General features: G+C 34.6%; 2 protein-coding genes across 3 annotated transcripts in view; one reads left to right on the forward strand and one right to left on the reverse strand.

Annotated features, from left to right (window-relative positions):
* The window catches only part of LOC129005154 (protein MTO1 homolog, mitochondrial), a 28,735-nt gene extending 20,989 nt beyond the window's left edge, over positions 1-7,746 (forward strand). The window contains exons 7-12 of one of the 2 annotated variants that reach the window (XM_054433982.1): positions 160-323; positions 2,019-2,190; positions 3,881-4,046; positions 4,865-5,086; positions 6,746-6,806; positions 7,361-7,746. In XM_054433982.1, the coding sequence (XP_054289957.1) occupies positions 160-323; positions 2,019-2,190; positions 3,881-4,046; positions 4,865-5,086; positions 6,746-6,806; positions 7,361-7,456 (881 nt within the window). In that variant the 3' untranslated portion in view covers positions 7,457-7,746. The remainder of the gene's footprint in view (positions 1-159; positions 324-2,018; positions 2,191-3,880; positions 4,047-4,864; positions 5,087-6,745; positions 6,807-7,360) is intronic. The other variant, XM_054433974.1, reaches the window with a different exon arrangement.
* A 156-nt stretch (positions 7,747-7,902) lies between these two features.
* LOC129005171 (probable G-protein coupled receptor Mth-like 1) overlaps positions 7,903-15,759 on the reverse strand; it is a 99,198-nt gene continuing 91,341 nt past the window's right edge. The window contains exons 3-6 of the mRNA XM_054433994.1: positions 14,575-14,759; positions 12,629-12,767; positions 10,243-10,414; positions 7,903-9,533 (exon numbers count right to left, since the gene is read on the reverse strand). Of these exons, the coding sequence (XP_054289969.1) occupies positions 9,390-9,533; positions 10,243-10,414; positions 12,629-12,767; positions 14,575-14,759 (640 nt within the window). The 3' untranslated portion in view covers positions 7,903-9,389. The remainder of the gene's footprint in view (positions 9,534-10,242; positions 10,415-12,628; positions 12,768-14,574; positions 14,760-15,759) is intronic.

The following is a 15,759-nucleotide window of genomic DNA, read 5'->3' on the forward strand; positions in this document are numbered from 1 at the left end:
TCTTGAATAATGTGTTAAATTGATCTTAATGCCCAGTAACTATGTACCAAGTTTTAAATTTCTATCTTTATTACTTTTAGAAATATTTAACTTTATTTCCAACCTGTATTTAAATTCCAGAACATATTTTTTACAGAAACATTGTAATTTGTACTTCAGGGTATGGAGTTGAATATGACTTTGTGGACCCCCGCGAGGTCCTTCCCACGCTGGAGACCAAGCGAGTGACGGGGCTATATTTGGCGGGGCAGATCAACGGCACCACTGGCTACGAGGAGGCTGCTGCCCAGGGTATACTGGCGGGGATCAACTCTGCTTGTGCGGTAGTTAATAAACAAATAAACATGTTTTTACTTAGCATTTCTCTGGTACAACTTTTGTCATTGTACTATAATTTGACCGCACAACTAAGAAGATGTATTTTATTAATATGATGTCTGTTCCATCAGTCTTTTGGCCATTAGGTAGCACATTGTACACCGAAGGTTCAAATCAAAGTATGAAAAGCTCTTTTGCGGAAGCTCTAAGGAGACTTGGTAGGTTAAGCCTCTCACCACGACTTATCCTGCACTGGGAAATCTCATCTAAAACAGAAATCCGCTTGCTCAAATAGTCAGACCCACAAAGAAACAACACTCCTTGGGTCATGCAGAATGTCAACAACATGCAAAAATCAGACTTAGGCTACTACTTCAAAAACAGGAAATAAAACAGAATTTTGAGTTTAGAACATTACTACCATACAGAAGTAGTTGACATCAGTAACAGCCTGTAATCAAATGTGGTGAAAGGGCTGCAGAATTTTTATTTCAGGATCAGTGTTGCCTACAGTATTATTTTGAGGCTTCTGATTGGCTGAGGGAACATCATTACCGCGTCGATACCATTGATGCCATCGGCCTCGGTGGTGTAGTGGATAGAGTGCTGGGCTGATGATCCGAAGGACCCGGGTTCGAATCCCGCCCGTAGCACTATTTTTTTGTATTGGATTTTTTCATTATCAACAAGTTTGGTTGGTTTGGTTAGGTTATGACGGTTTATCTTTTATTTACTTTCCGTAAATTTAATAACACGTACAATCCTATTATAATAGGATTTGAGGCATTTATAATTTTATTTTATGAACAGAACTATTTTTTTGATTAATAAACCTTCATTAGATTTTTTCATTGTCAGCACGTTTGGTTGGTTAGGTTAGGTTATGACGGTTTAATTTCATAATAAAAAAATATAAAATTGAATTTGAGGCATTTATAATTTCATTCTATGAACAAAAATAATTATTTTTCAATTACTAAACCTTCGTTATAGTCAATCAGAAGCCTCTAAATGACACTGTTGGCAAAATTAATCCTGAAAAACAAATTGTGCGAAAGGGCAAATTGTGTGTATATTTTAACATACAGACTAAAGCATACGGTCATAGAAGTTTACCCAATGTCATTCGCCTATTGGGTCTGATGATGATTGGAGTGTCCAATCAAAATCGATCACCACTCACCGTCTTTTATGTAGGCTATATTTACCGTCTTGTGAGTTAACAGTAAAAGCGTAATTATATGTTTTAAGTATTATTAGATGTATCTTTTATTTACTTTCCGTAAATTTAATAACACGTACAATGCTGATCAAGAGGTTATTTATTGCATAAACATAATTATCAATTAACCAGAGATGTAGTCTTTAATAGAACTGCATGATTGTGAAATCCATCCAATAACAGATTACAATGTTACAATGAATTAGTTATTTACATACATCAGCACACTCTGCCAGTTGAAGGAACTACATTCCTTCTTATTGTAAAACTAGCCACAACTTTTATATGCAACTTTATAAGTAGAATGGGATGTCTAATTATTTGGTCAATATTCAATAGTCAAAGATTTCAGCTTCATATTGAAATTTCTTTTTAAACTCCATAACTATAGCCCCGAATCTGTTTTGACACTCAAGTAACTATAATAAAATTTGCTGTCGTATGTTTTAAATTGCCTTTTCTTTCTCTAACATCTCAGGCTCTCGGTAGAGAGAAGCTAACAATAGATCGGACAGAAGGCTACATCGGGGTGTTGGTGGATGACTTGACTACGCAAGGCACCAACGAACCTTACAGAATGTTCACCAGCAGAGCTGAGTTTAGACTGCTGCTGAGGCCAGACAACGCTGATCTGCGGCTTACTGAGAAAGGTGTGTGCTTGCAAACAATACAACTACATCACTATCTGCATACTGAGATAAGCTGAAAACTGATTCAACAATACTGTTGTAAGCCGATCAATACGCTACATGGAATAGTTATTTGTGCAACTAGTGAGAAAAGTGAGCAATTGACTCACTCGAGAGAAATCCTTACTCACGAGCCGTAGGCGAGTGAGGAATGTTTTCTCGAGTGAGGCAATTGTACTTTGAACTCGAGTTGCACATTATACTTTTCCTACAGTTACCATAAAACAAATAAATTGGCGAAGAAACATAACCTATTTTTACACAGAAGTGAACTTTTAATATATAGTATTTAATGTGAAGTGACAAATACAACAGTACAACAGCTGACCAGCTGATTTACAGCCAGTGGTGCCAACGTATTTCTCGCGCATACGACGTTGCCTGCATGATACGCGCTCACTATTTCGTGCCTTCACGTTGCAAATCTGGAGTGAGACAAAGTAATTAGAGTGAATGATGAGCGAATTGGCCACTTTGCTTTCTCAAATCAGTGAGAGAACATGTACATTGTTAGGTAACTGAAGGAAAAGTTTGTTCCCCAAAAGGCTTTTTTGTTTTAAGACCTATTCCGACATCAAAACACGCATCTGGATGTGCAGATTTGCAAACTAGCCTCTGTTTTTTTTATATTATTTATAGCCATAAAACTCGAAAGAAATAAAAAAATAGTTTGTTTATTTGTTTATGTTTACAATTTTAATTTAAATTGTAGATCGTCCAGTTGTTTCATTTGCTTTTCCACTAAACTAAAATTTCCCGAATCTAGAAGATTGTTGTATTTTTAAGTATTGCAACATGTTAACATTCATTTAGTATTTTAACACAAACATGAGTAAAGAATCTTATATTATATGATAAAAGGTGGGAAAAACAGAAACACTGATCATATAACCATTATTGTGCATCGTATTTGTACCTGGGCATAGCCAGGGTTGCTTTGCTGCTAGTTTTGAGGTTGAATTACAATTGGTTTGGTTTTGAAAGATGAGAATCAGTGTACCTATGATGATTTCTTTTAAACTAATGTAATTTTGTGAGGCGAAACAGAGTGATGACCATGACGTTGCCGTGGTGGCAGGAAATGATATAAAATTATTTTGGATAAAAAGAGAAATTTGCTAATTTTTTGTTGAACCTAGTCAATGACACAATGCCATCCGGTAAAGTCCGTGTCTCCCATGAACAAAGCTTCTAAATATGAACCGCAAAAATTTTATAAAATACAATGAACAACAGTGTAAAGATAATCCTTATTTTTCAATGATAATCCTTATTTTTCAAAGATAATTTGTTTAGTAGTGAATTTCAGCTTACTTATTTTTATTACTTACTATTTTTTGTTGACTACTTTACTAACTAAATCAAATCATTTTATTGAGATCAAATTGACAATAAAGATTGCATTAACTATGTCATGGTACAACACTATTTACATAAATGTACATAATGTGTACATAAATGGATTCATTCATGCAAGAAGAGAAGATCAATCTTATTTTGTGCGAAATTGCACAGGTTCCCCTAGTAATAAGTTTAGAGTGAAGTATAAAGCCTTATTCATACCTACATCATACCACTTCAATACATAGAACATGAAGTTCCTTTTAAAGCATATTTTGTTATTCACTGAACTAATGTTACTTAACATTAGGTTACAACACTGGATGTGTGTCAGAAAAGAGAATGAAACGATTTTTGAAAACGAAAGCTGATCTGAATGAAGCTATTGATCTGTGCAGCGATGTCTCAATGTCAATTTATCATTGGCGCAAAAATCTCGGCCTGCCCATCCCCAACCAAGCCTCTACTACCAAAACGTGAGTTATTTGCTGAGAAAAGTCTGTTGAATGTGTTTAAGAAATTTTTAGCTATAAAGTTCTATTTCTAGACAAATATACCATTGTCCATCAAACTCGTAGTTATTTACTGAAACTGGTGTGTTAAACCGGTTTAGGAAGAATTTTAAATGTTTAATTTTATTATTAACATTTTTCAGGTTGGTGCTATTGTAGGCCTACATGTATAGATTTACAAGTAAATTGATATGATAGATAAAAATCAGGTCTCTCTCGGATTGGGCCTGATCATGATCAGTGTGACTGGTCAAAATCTATTGCCATTGTAACATTTTGGAAAGAGATTTGCCATTTTGTAAATGTTTACAGTATTAGCTTTGACTATTGATACAACAGTCAGTATCCAATAGTAAATGGTACAAGTTTGAATAATATATTGAATAATGTTGGACATGTTTTGTAATATTAGGTTTGTAAATTTGTTTAAAGGAATATGAAAAAGTAATTTTTTCAACTGCTCCAATATCTTTGAAACCATCCAAGATAGCCACTAGCCTCCAAGGACTCTTAGCAGTCCGTCTAAGGAACATGTTGGCCTTAGTCAGTAACTACACTACAAGATCGCACCACTCATCCTACACTCATCTTTATTCATACTTGACTTCCTTTGTATGGTTGACATTTCAATTTAAATTAGCCTAAAGTATTTTAAAGATCCATGCTTTACTACAGCTTTAACTAGGTTCTACAGTTGAACTCCTCTCCCTTCTCCTTCCACAACTTAGTAAATATAACCCTCTGATGGGTTCTCTGTAACTGATATGACCTCTACTTCCCAGAGCGCTGGAGTTGCTATCTTGTATCAACGACGGTGTGGACCCACAGATGTTGCTGGACCGGATGCCGCAGTACTTCCTCCCCTTGAGAGACAAGACGCATGTGTTCCACAGACTCATGGTAGAAGCCCTGTACCGCTCAGTGGTCGAGTCTCAACTACACGAGGTGGAGGCTGTGAGGAGAGAAGAGGCATTGATGATACCTCCCAGCATTGACTATACTTCGTGAGTAGAACGTTAACATGTAAACTGTAGAATTTGGTTGATGATGATTTTGATGAGTTGGATAGTTTTAGCATGATGTCCAGTCAACTAGCTGGGAAATTTTACCTGAATTAATATTTTTGGGAAAAAAAGTATATGATTTTTGTTTGGAACCGAGAAATGCCAATAGATCACCAAAAGACTTATATTTTAATATCGCCTAGAGGAGTAAACAATTATGGCAGAGGATCACAAGCATCACTGCACTTTTGGGTATATATATTACTGAGATTTTGGTGTAGTAAGTAGTTTTCAAAATCAGGTAATTATAATTTTAAAATTGATTTTAAAAAAAAAGAAGTAGCATTGAGATTAGATTTCTTACTAGATCCTATATTGTATTTTACAAAAATTGTCCTTGTATTCAGGATTGTTTTTGATTTTAGCGATTTCCCCATAAAAGACTGTTGGTCTCATAGTAGGACCTAGACGTTTCTGGTGACTGTGAGAGGGTATGATAATGTCCATACAACTGCAGAAAATTATAACAAATGTATAAGCTCTAACAAACAATAAACAAACACATGAATAGATTATGGTCTACAGTAATAGACCGATTTTATGAAAGCTGGTCCATAAATTAAAAATCACTGCAGGTCAATTATGAGCCATCGGTAGCCAACATGTTAAAATATCACTACATCCAGACCTCGTGAATCATTTATTTCCCAAACTGCTGTAGACCGATTTATAAAGTTCAAGTCAAAAATATAAACTGCTATAATCAATTGACAATTGACACACATAACAACGGAAATTTGAAATGGCAAGGAAATACCCTGGTACATTAAGGAGCCCTCTGTCTATTTGTTGTGTTCACAAAATTGACGATTGGAGTTTGGAACCCAACAAGTTAAAACATCAACTTAAAGCAGTTTCTTTCTAAATCATTTTGTTGTACGCTTAATGGTTACAGAGAAAATTCCAAATAACTGTAAATTTGTGTAGTTTGCTTGTTTATCCTGTTTTATGTCTGAGTCTAACCACCTTTATATAGATTATTTTCTGTTCTGTATATTGAATCAAATTGATAAGATTACCACCAAACAAATCTAAAATTGCCATGTCATGAATAAATCAACCCCAGGCTGATTGGCTCATAGACAAAAAGAATTAAATATAGACTGTCAGCTGTGCTGTGGTTACCATGGTTACCATAGGTTCTGGCGCACACCGCTGGGAGCACCATGTAGTTACGTAGTGCGTATGCCTTAACTATATGGCGCTCCCAGCAGTGTGCGCCAGAACCTATGGTAACTGCAGCACAGCTGACTGTCTATGTTTAATTCTTTTTATCTATGATTGGGTGTTACAAAGTATTTGTTAGTCATAACAAAATTCATCTAAACTCTGTATTTTAGCAATATGAGTAAATGGGCAATGCTACCTTATGTTTGTCGCCATTGATGCCTTAATTTAATTACCATTTTCAATAATAGTGTAGTTGTCATGATAGTAAACTAATTGCCAAAGTAAGTAGGTACTCTTGTTTTTGTAGCATTAATCTAAGAATGTCTTTTAAGATGAGCTACAGTTATGTTTTACTATTTAATGTATTTATAAAACTGTTAGTGCACTTTTTACAGAGTTTTTTTTTTTTTTTTTTTTTCATTAATTCAGAGAGAAGATGTCCTTGTCGTTTGAAGATAGAGAGAAGCTTATTGCAGTCCAACCTCAAACTGTGAGTGTTTTTTGTATATCTATAATATAATAAAGAATATGTGGTAACTGTGTGTGTATGTCTGTCTGAAAAAGTTTCAAGCGTTTACCAACACTGTATTTTCACTACAGCCAATGTCTGCTTTCACACTTTTGTCTAAGGCTTGTTAGTTTTTAACCTTGTCTAAACCAAGAACCTCAGAGACATAGAGTCCCGTGGTGGCAGCTTAAACATCAGTAACACTGTGATAAAATATACATAATGGAGTAGTAACTAGCACACAACATAGGGATGGTAAGAATACAAGATTCATTTTGAAAAAGTAGGAAGACAGAAAGATTTGCAGCTCTTTGCCATCTACACGACTGCAGCCTATGATGTCATTTCAAACCTGTGCTGCTCTCCTTTGTCTAGATTTTGACCCCTGTATAACAATGGTTAAGAGTTGATTAATTTTTCTTGCCGGGTTTTTATTTTCTTACCATATATTGTTTTAAAACCGATAAAAATTGTTTTCTGTCAAATTACATAAAAAGTATGTTTGTGTTCCCTTTTCACCAGTTATGAACTTTCAGATTGCTGCAGCCAGCAGAGTTCCAGGCATCAGTCCATCGTCCATTGTTCAACTCATGTACCACATCAAGAGGGAGTTAAAAGCTGTGTCTGTGTAATAATAGGGAAGGTATAATACTTTGTACTGTTCCAGAAGCTTATGATATTCTCTGATTTGTATTATAATAATAATTTTCTTTACTGACAAGCATTGTCAAAATGTACATTCAATTTTCAAAACAACTCAAGTAATAATATATTAATCTAAATAACTGAGTCATTCAAAACTAGGTATATATCATGTTTGTTTGGCAATTAAACTATTGTGCAGTCGTTTATTAATGTTTTTGTACTGTGTTTGGTTTTAGACTAGTGTGCTAATAAATATTTTATAGCCGTAAACTGCATGTTACTATAGAATTACCACGTTTCTGTAGAAATCACCTCTTTTTAAAAATATAATAAATTTTAGTGATGTGTCTTCTGAGTGAAACCTTCACAGTATTGTGAAAAAGTTGCAACTAAATAATAATTTGGTTTCCAAGGGAACAAGGAATTAAACCCATTAAAATTCAAAAAAATACTTTTATTGGTTTTCGAAACAACCAACACTGTCGTTTTCTTATCCTGCAAAACAAGCTGCCAAATGGATTACTACAGTAAACAGAAGACTATCAGCTTAAGTTACAAAAGTGGTTAACAACATTTAAACAAAAGAAACAACAACTATTTGGCTATCTGCTGTATCAGTCTTGTTCTTGGCAGAAATGCTTTTATTTGGTATTTCATTCTAAAATCGCTCGATTCAGATCTTTATTAGGTTTCAAATCATATTAGGCAACCAGAATTGTTTAAAAGTCGTTTCAAATGCTCAATTTTCTTTTATCAATATAGTACAAGCTTGAAACTGAAACCCAACCATTTGGGACACATAAAACCTATTCTTCAAAATGGGTAGTTTTTATTTTTTTTTGTTTATTTAATTTCAAGTTATAAAGTCCAAACAAACTATAACTTTAAAGATAAAGTAAATTCAATTATTTTAATCAATTTTGATAATTTACCTATTATTAAAAAATATCTAGTTTTAATAACAAAGATCTGAACCCAAATTGTAGCAAACCAAATATCATAAATGTTTACAAAAATAAACATAAGAAACAAATAATACTAAAACATAACAGCTAAAGCTTATATTGTTAAAAATACTTATGTCAACCTAGTTTCTAATATTTACAAAAAAATACATACTATCACTAAACACATATAAATTCAGTTGTGGAGGATTTTAATTAATCAAACAGGAGGCGTAGAGCTTAGCGACTATTAACTTTGAACAGCAATTTACATTTTGACAAGTCAAAAAATTCTTTACATTTACTACATTCTAATGATGGGGAAATGTTAACAATAATCATTATCTAGTTCAAAAGCCATAATGAAACTTGTAAATAAACCTCCTTGCATAAACTGTTCATTGATGATGGTTCATTTCATGAGTCTTTTTAAATTGTCAAATCCAAATTCCTTCAAAATCTAAAAATATTTTTAACTTTTGTGAAAGGTACAAAAAACTTTTGTCAGGACTTTTATATCTAAAAAAAATAGTTGTGTGTAGGCCTATGCAAAATTGGCACTAAAATAGCCAAAAATATTACAAACAGTATCAATGTTCTATACAGTAATACCGGTAATATAAATTTAAGTCAATTACCAACATGAGCTTGAACACGAGATTTCCGTTTGAACAAACATCACTATCAAAATATGTATTTTCTTAATGCACACAGTTCAGAGTCTATGTCGAAAAATTACAAAACCTCAAAGTCAGTTTTCCCAATATTTCAATTGGGTTAATTAACAAAGTGTAAAAATATATTTGTACTTGTAACAATTCTTCCAATTTCAAAATGTTTAATTGATTCCCACAGTAAAAGCAAAGCTTTGATATCACAAAGGGGAATCACATAAAGCAAACTATTGTCTGATTATAAAATACTTGCTAGTCGTAAAGCTATGAACACACTATACATATGTACACGGAAGCATGAACTAACACAATGTCTCCATCCCCTTTGTCGTCGAGGTGTTTTGTTCACCGCAGGAGGGCAGCGCATTGGATGAGGACGACCTTGCGTGGTTGCCATCCCCGGGGGAGTCCCGGTAACACCAGAGTCGCTTGAGTCCTGCCCAGACCTGAATAAGGAAATTTTTTGTATTCACTGGTACTTGGTATTTTTAGGTATTAAAAGCAAAGATTTAGCATTAAATCTATTTCAACTTTTGTTGTTGTTCTATCTTTTGGTCGTACTGCCAAAACAAAACAACAAATTTACAAAAATCCAATGACGACAAAACAAAACCAAGTTTCACCATCAATCCTTATGTGATGTAATTTCTATCACAGTGATATTTTTGTACTTAATTCAGATAAAGACATAAATCTTTAGGCATAAAATTAGATTTTTTAATGCTCCTCATAACTAGTAATTGGTTAATTAAATAAAACTTAAATAAATAAAAATTCCCTTTAATAGCAAGTGTTCCTCAGTACATAACGCTTCCCAGGATAACTCTTATCATTTAATTTATGTTAACTTTCTCAAATCTTATAACAGAAAAACTGTTAGATAAATTATTTACAATAATTTAGAGGCCCGGATAGCCTTAGAGTTAAAAGATACTGTTTTCCCAAAAAATTCCTTAAATTGTTTGTTTCTTCTGGTTATTGGACCTCATTTATAATAAACTTGCTGATGCCATGATTGTCTTTATATTGTAAATAAACATTTTGATGATGAAATGTGGTACTTCCGGAATACCATAAAAATCCTGTTTTGAGCTACATGTAATTTCTCTATTCTATTTCATTTAACAAGAATTTTCTTATGGTTTTATCATATACCTGAGGTTGGCAGCCTACGACAGCGAAGATGAGAACACCCTGAAGGGCGTTGATGAGGTCAGTGAGGTACCAGAGATAGTTGGGACCTCCGACGACCCACGAGACAACATCAGCGACCCATGTTACACCCATCACCACAACCAGCTTGAGGCACACTCGCCCTAGAGTCGCCCTGCGGGGAATACCACAGTTAATAACAGTCATCTTTACAACGTTCTGGAATGTCTGATAAAACAGAAACAGGTGATATTGTCAGTGAAAATGAATACTATGGGATTGTGTTTTTGGCCTCTTGGGTACATCAAAACGTAAAAGTAATTTGGTACCGGGTCTAGGCCTTACCATGAGACCTAAGGTAATAATACCTTATTCCCTACATGGGAATTCCCTAAAAACAAAACTTTTCAGATTACAAGTTATATTTAGGTGTGAATTTATTGGTACCTAACTGTTGTAACTTTAACCTAATAAATGTAAAAAAAAAGAAATGGTGTGAATTCTTAGTAACTTAATGTTAATCCACGGAATATAACTATAGTTTGATACTAAATTGGTCCTCAAAACAGTCTTTAAGTTTATCATCTTCTATTTAAAAGTCCATTATTTGTGTTTATGCAAGTAAACATACATTCTTGTAGAGCTTTACAACATGGAGAATGTTATCACATTAGTGCTGAAGCTAAATGTGATCTCTAGACTACTACAATAAGCACCTCGACCCCAGTTTCAATATTCATTAGCATTCCACAGGCATCATTAAAATAAGAAAAGTGGAGTCCCTAGGCTTTGAAATTATATACAAAAAAATGTAAAGAATCAATTACCGTACATATATTGTGAGCATCAACTATTTTGGAAGTCGTCCCTAATTAATACCTCTGTTCACAGTTGTAACAAACACGCCTAATTATGTAACTAACAGAGGTTGAGAATGTAATTATGTTCCTCTCCAGGGGTTGATCATTAGACTGCTGCCAGTCAGCAGCCTGAGATGAGCTGCTCTGCCTGACAAAGACTGACTTTACAAACAGTGAACAATGGCTTGTTGCCTCCAGATTGGCTCCTCAGTTGACTTCATTCAAGTTTACATTGTTGGCATGAAATTATAGAAGAGAACAATGGCATTTGGATACAAAGGATACTGTGGATAACTTTATGGAGATTTGGAGTTGATGGATTTGGAATCAGTTCTTGAGGAAATTGGATCTTCACGATTCAAGATTGTTTGAGAAAAATATGTAATTGGGCATGGAGATTGGTTGTTTTTAACATTCCAATGATAGTGTGTACTACTACCTACAGAGATTCTTTTGTTCATTGTACAGAAACAGATAGTTTTAAGTAAATTTTAGTCAAACTATTTTTATTTGTTCCCTTGTTTTTAACAAGTTGAACCAGAAAGGGAACTGTAGTGGATAACTATTTCAAGGTTGAGGGAGTCCTTATTTTTTCTACTGAAGCTGCATTTAGATAACACTCTGATTGGATATGACAAACATTCTCTCCTTCAGGCATCAATATAACATGTATCAATTGTTCCTTCATAAATCAATATAACGTAACAGGAAATGTAACCTGTCTCACAGTAAAGTTGACGCTAATTACACAATGATGCATCATTCAACAATACTACAATGAGGGCAGTAAAACCAAATTACATGCACCTGACAAAGCATAATAGCTCCAGCTTCCTCTTCTAGTTTTTCAGTTTGTTTTGTCATAAAAAACCAAACTACAATGATGAAACCATACCACTAGTTTTCAACTATGTGAAAATAATCATCCTATTTCTCACTCTGTTTCCTGTATGTTCTATTGTTTTTATTGACTCATTGCGACTGTAGGATTTAAAACAAGGTAGTTGAAATCTGAGAAACATTTTTTATAGCTTAAACCATAAAAAATATTGTCTTTATTTTTTAATCAAACCATGTACGGCTTGGACTTAAAATCAATTATTATAAAAATTAAATCTACACCAGGAAAAGTATTTGTAAATCTGTATGAGTGTCTTCAAACATAGAGTAAATCTATATTTAAAATCAAGAACATTCTCACAGTTAAAGTTTGTCACACACTATTGCATTTTGTATGCAATTTGATCTACTAAAATTACCGGTAACTCTGTCTTTTTTTCTTTGGAGCAGCCAGCAAGCTAGGGTAGTGATAGCTTCAATAGTAACCTTGGACTTAATTACTCAACACTTTTAATCTTGTTCAAAGATAAACAACAGTAATTTTAAAACTTATCGTAGTACTACTAGGAATTGTAGCCTATGGAATTTATAATTTACTTAATTTGAATATTACCTTACAATAATGTTAAAAGTTTAGACTTTTTACAGATTAAAAATATCATATGAAGTTTAAGGTAAATTTACGATACCTTTCTGTGTTAGATTTGACAACTTCCGTCTTCCAAAGTCCACAAGTGAGTTCTCGAGCAGTCGCAGCAAACAGAGTCAAGTTGAGGAGCAGCAGAACTGCGATTGGTCCAAAGAAATAGGAGAATACTTCCGTGTCACCTGTCACAAATATATAACAATAAGTTACTGGAAAAAGTAACTTAACACACAAACATGACTAAACGAGACAGCAAAAGAGATGTTTTAAAATAAGTAAAGGAACTTGAAATAGTTAGGTAGTAGGTAGGTTAGTAGGTAAAAAAAAAACTTCAAAAGAAACTATAAACACATACAAGATGCATATACTCCATTCATACTTGGCTTAAAATACCTAAGTAAGTATATACCCTACCTTTAAATCGTTTTACCTGATTTATAGAAAGAATAATCTACAAATTTTTTTTATTCATCATCAGGGTAGACATCCAATTAAATCCAATCTATATAAACCAACGGGACATGGAGAACCGGCCACCTCTGGCCCTAATCCAGATATAGAAGTTTGGTTAGGTTATGTTAAATTGGATTATAAATATGGCCCCTGGATTTATGACCGGTAGCTGGTACCCATACAATCATAAACCAACACAGCAATATTTTGTTCAAATAGAAAATATTTGAATGAATCAAAGATTATTTTAATCTACAATTGGGTCCAGTGAGAGACCGTCTAACTTTCCTAAGCTAAAGCTATTGTGATCTCCTCTCCTAGCAATCAGAAGACCATGGTTTGATCCTGAGATAAGTCAGAAGCTTTTATAAGGTACGTCACTCTGTTGTTTCAGTGTGGAAATCTAATCTAATTCTATCATAATTCCTCAATGATGTTACTGTAAATGTCACCGCATTTAACAAAATATGTTCACTAATTGCTATAACCTCTTTTAGCGAGTTTCCCATAGGGAATGAGCTATTACCGTAGTACTCATGGTAAGACCTGGACCCGGGACTGATTTACTTTTTCGTTTTGAGATCCCTAGAGACCAAAAACACCATCCGTTTACATTCATATATATATATTTATATATGTGTCTGTTAGCGCGATAACTCAACCGTTTTATTTTGTTTACCATGCCATGTTTCTCATTTCTTGATTAAATTAAAATATTAAGGAAACAGCTGTTGTAATGATAACCTAATTTTTAAAAACAAATCTATGCATAACAAATGAGAGCTATCAAATAGGTTTCTATTCCATTTGTTTTTTACGCATATTTGTTGTCAAATGTAACTGAAGGCAAGTGAGCGCAGCGAACGAACTCCAACCTAAAGGTGAGTGAGCGTAGCGAACGAACTTCAACCTGGAGGTGAGTGAGCGTAGCGAACAAACTTCAACCTGGAGGCGAGTTGAAGGCAAGTGAGCGCAGCGAACGAGCTCCAACCTAAAGGTGAGTGAGCGTAGCGAACTAACTTCAACCAGGACATGATTGAGCCATGCAAATGAGCTCATCTTGAAAATGAACGAGCATTTGACATAAAACCACATTAGGACAGGACGACGTCTGTCGGGCCAGCTAGTTTAGTATATTGAAGCGTTAAATGCGCCTAATGGTTACGGAGAAAATTCCAAAAAACTGTAAATTTTTAATTCCCATGTTATTTATGGAGAATAAGTAAACTGTTGTAGTTTGCTTGTTTATGATCATATTTTGATCAAATTTGGAAAATGCATTCATTTCATACTAAACTACTAACATTTTACAAAAAACACCTTTTTACCCTCCCTGTCGTAGCAAACCTAAGTACTCGTTAAACTAATGTTATTTAAATAGGGAATAAATGAGATATTTTTAAGGAGACATTTGAGTGTAAATCCAATCAGGCAAATATGGAAATTCGCTTAGTCTGCAGGTTTGCTGCGGCGGGGGTATTTTACTATTTTATCATTTCCCTACCAACAGTTTACTCTGAACACCAAGTTACCTACCATAGAACCAACAGCGCTTCTCTCCAAACCTAGGCTTGAGCAGGTTGGGGTATGAGTCTTCAGGTAGGTGGTCGCACACAGCAGCTACGCCTGCAATCAGCAAGGGTCCTCCCCAGGCGTACAGCTCATAGAACCTCAGGCGGCAAGCCTCCTGGCCCTTGTCTAGGTTGGATGGCCGCAGGTCTCTGTGAAGAAAAAGAAGTATTTTAATCACCTGTTTTTTGTTGTTGTTTTTGTTTTTATTTGCAATATCAGTGGCATTTTGTAATAGAGAACACAACCCCTTTTAAATTAAAGAAGTCTGTGAACCCCTAAAATTGTTTGGTTGGTAGTGAAGTTTCCACTTTGTTTCCCACCGACAAAACGATTTAACAATCACTACTCAGTACTCAAGTTCTAAGAGAGGTTTGTTTTCGTTTACTCATTGCAAATTATAATCAGCTGGTGTGATTGGCATGTTTGATATATTTCGTACGAAAAAAATTTCTAATCTAAAAGAAATCAATACTGTATCACACAAAATTAGAGTTTTGAACTGTCATTATTTCCAATTCCAATCAAAAGGGTACCTATGTAATGGACAATTTGTAAACCACGACATCAGCTAGGCCTGAAAACATTCTTCTTACAGCGATTCTTATCTTAGTCGTGACAACACAGAGTTGCAGCATAACGGTCCAGTTAGTTATCGACAATCAGATAAATTGGCAGTTGCATCACGATAATCAGCTGTTGGCCTAATGTAGATGTAGCAGGGATGAGTGGCCTTGCGTGACGCTGTCCACGTGTAGGCGTGGTGGGGGGGTGATGTGTCACGCTGTAGCTGCCCCCCCCTCGTATTCGTCTGTCCAGTGTCCACACGGCGCGGTTCAACAGTTCAAGGTCAAGACTACATACTTTGGAACATTCTATGTTTTACGTTTCAATCCTATACCTTGTTAGAGTTGCATGTATTCATAAACATAATTATGAAAGGAAGGCTCGGGAGATAAGGATTTGATTAATGCTTAGCTTAGCACATGTACCTGTTTACCATTTCTTTAGAAGTCTGCAAAAGCAATATTGTATTGCAAAAAAATAAATGTTTATTTAAACTAGTTCAAAAGATTACAACCCTCCGGTATGCGTCGATTACCGTATAGTATGCGCCGATCCTTCCAGTGCACAAATACGTTTTATAGTCTT

The sequence above is a fragment of the Macrosteles quadrilineatus genome, unplaced genomic scaffold (genome assembly GCF_028750875.1).
Source record: "Macrosteles quadrilineatus isolate MER2022 unplaced genomic scaffold, UCM_ALF_1.0 Scaffold_1__1_contigs__length_201487025, whole genome shotgun sequence".
Classification (NCBI taxonomy): Eukaryota; Metazoa; Arthropoda; class Insecta; order Hemiptera; family Cicadellidae; genus Macrosteles; species Macrosteles quadrilineatus.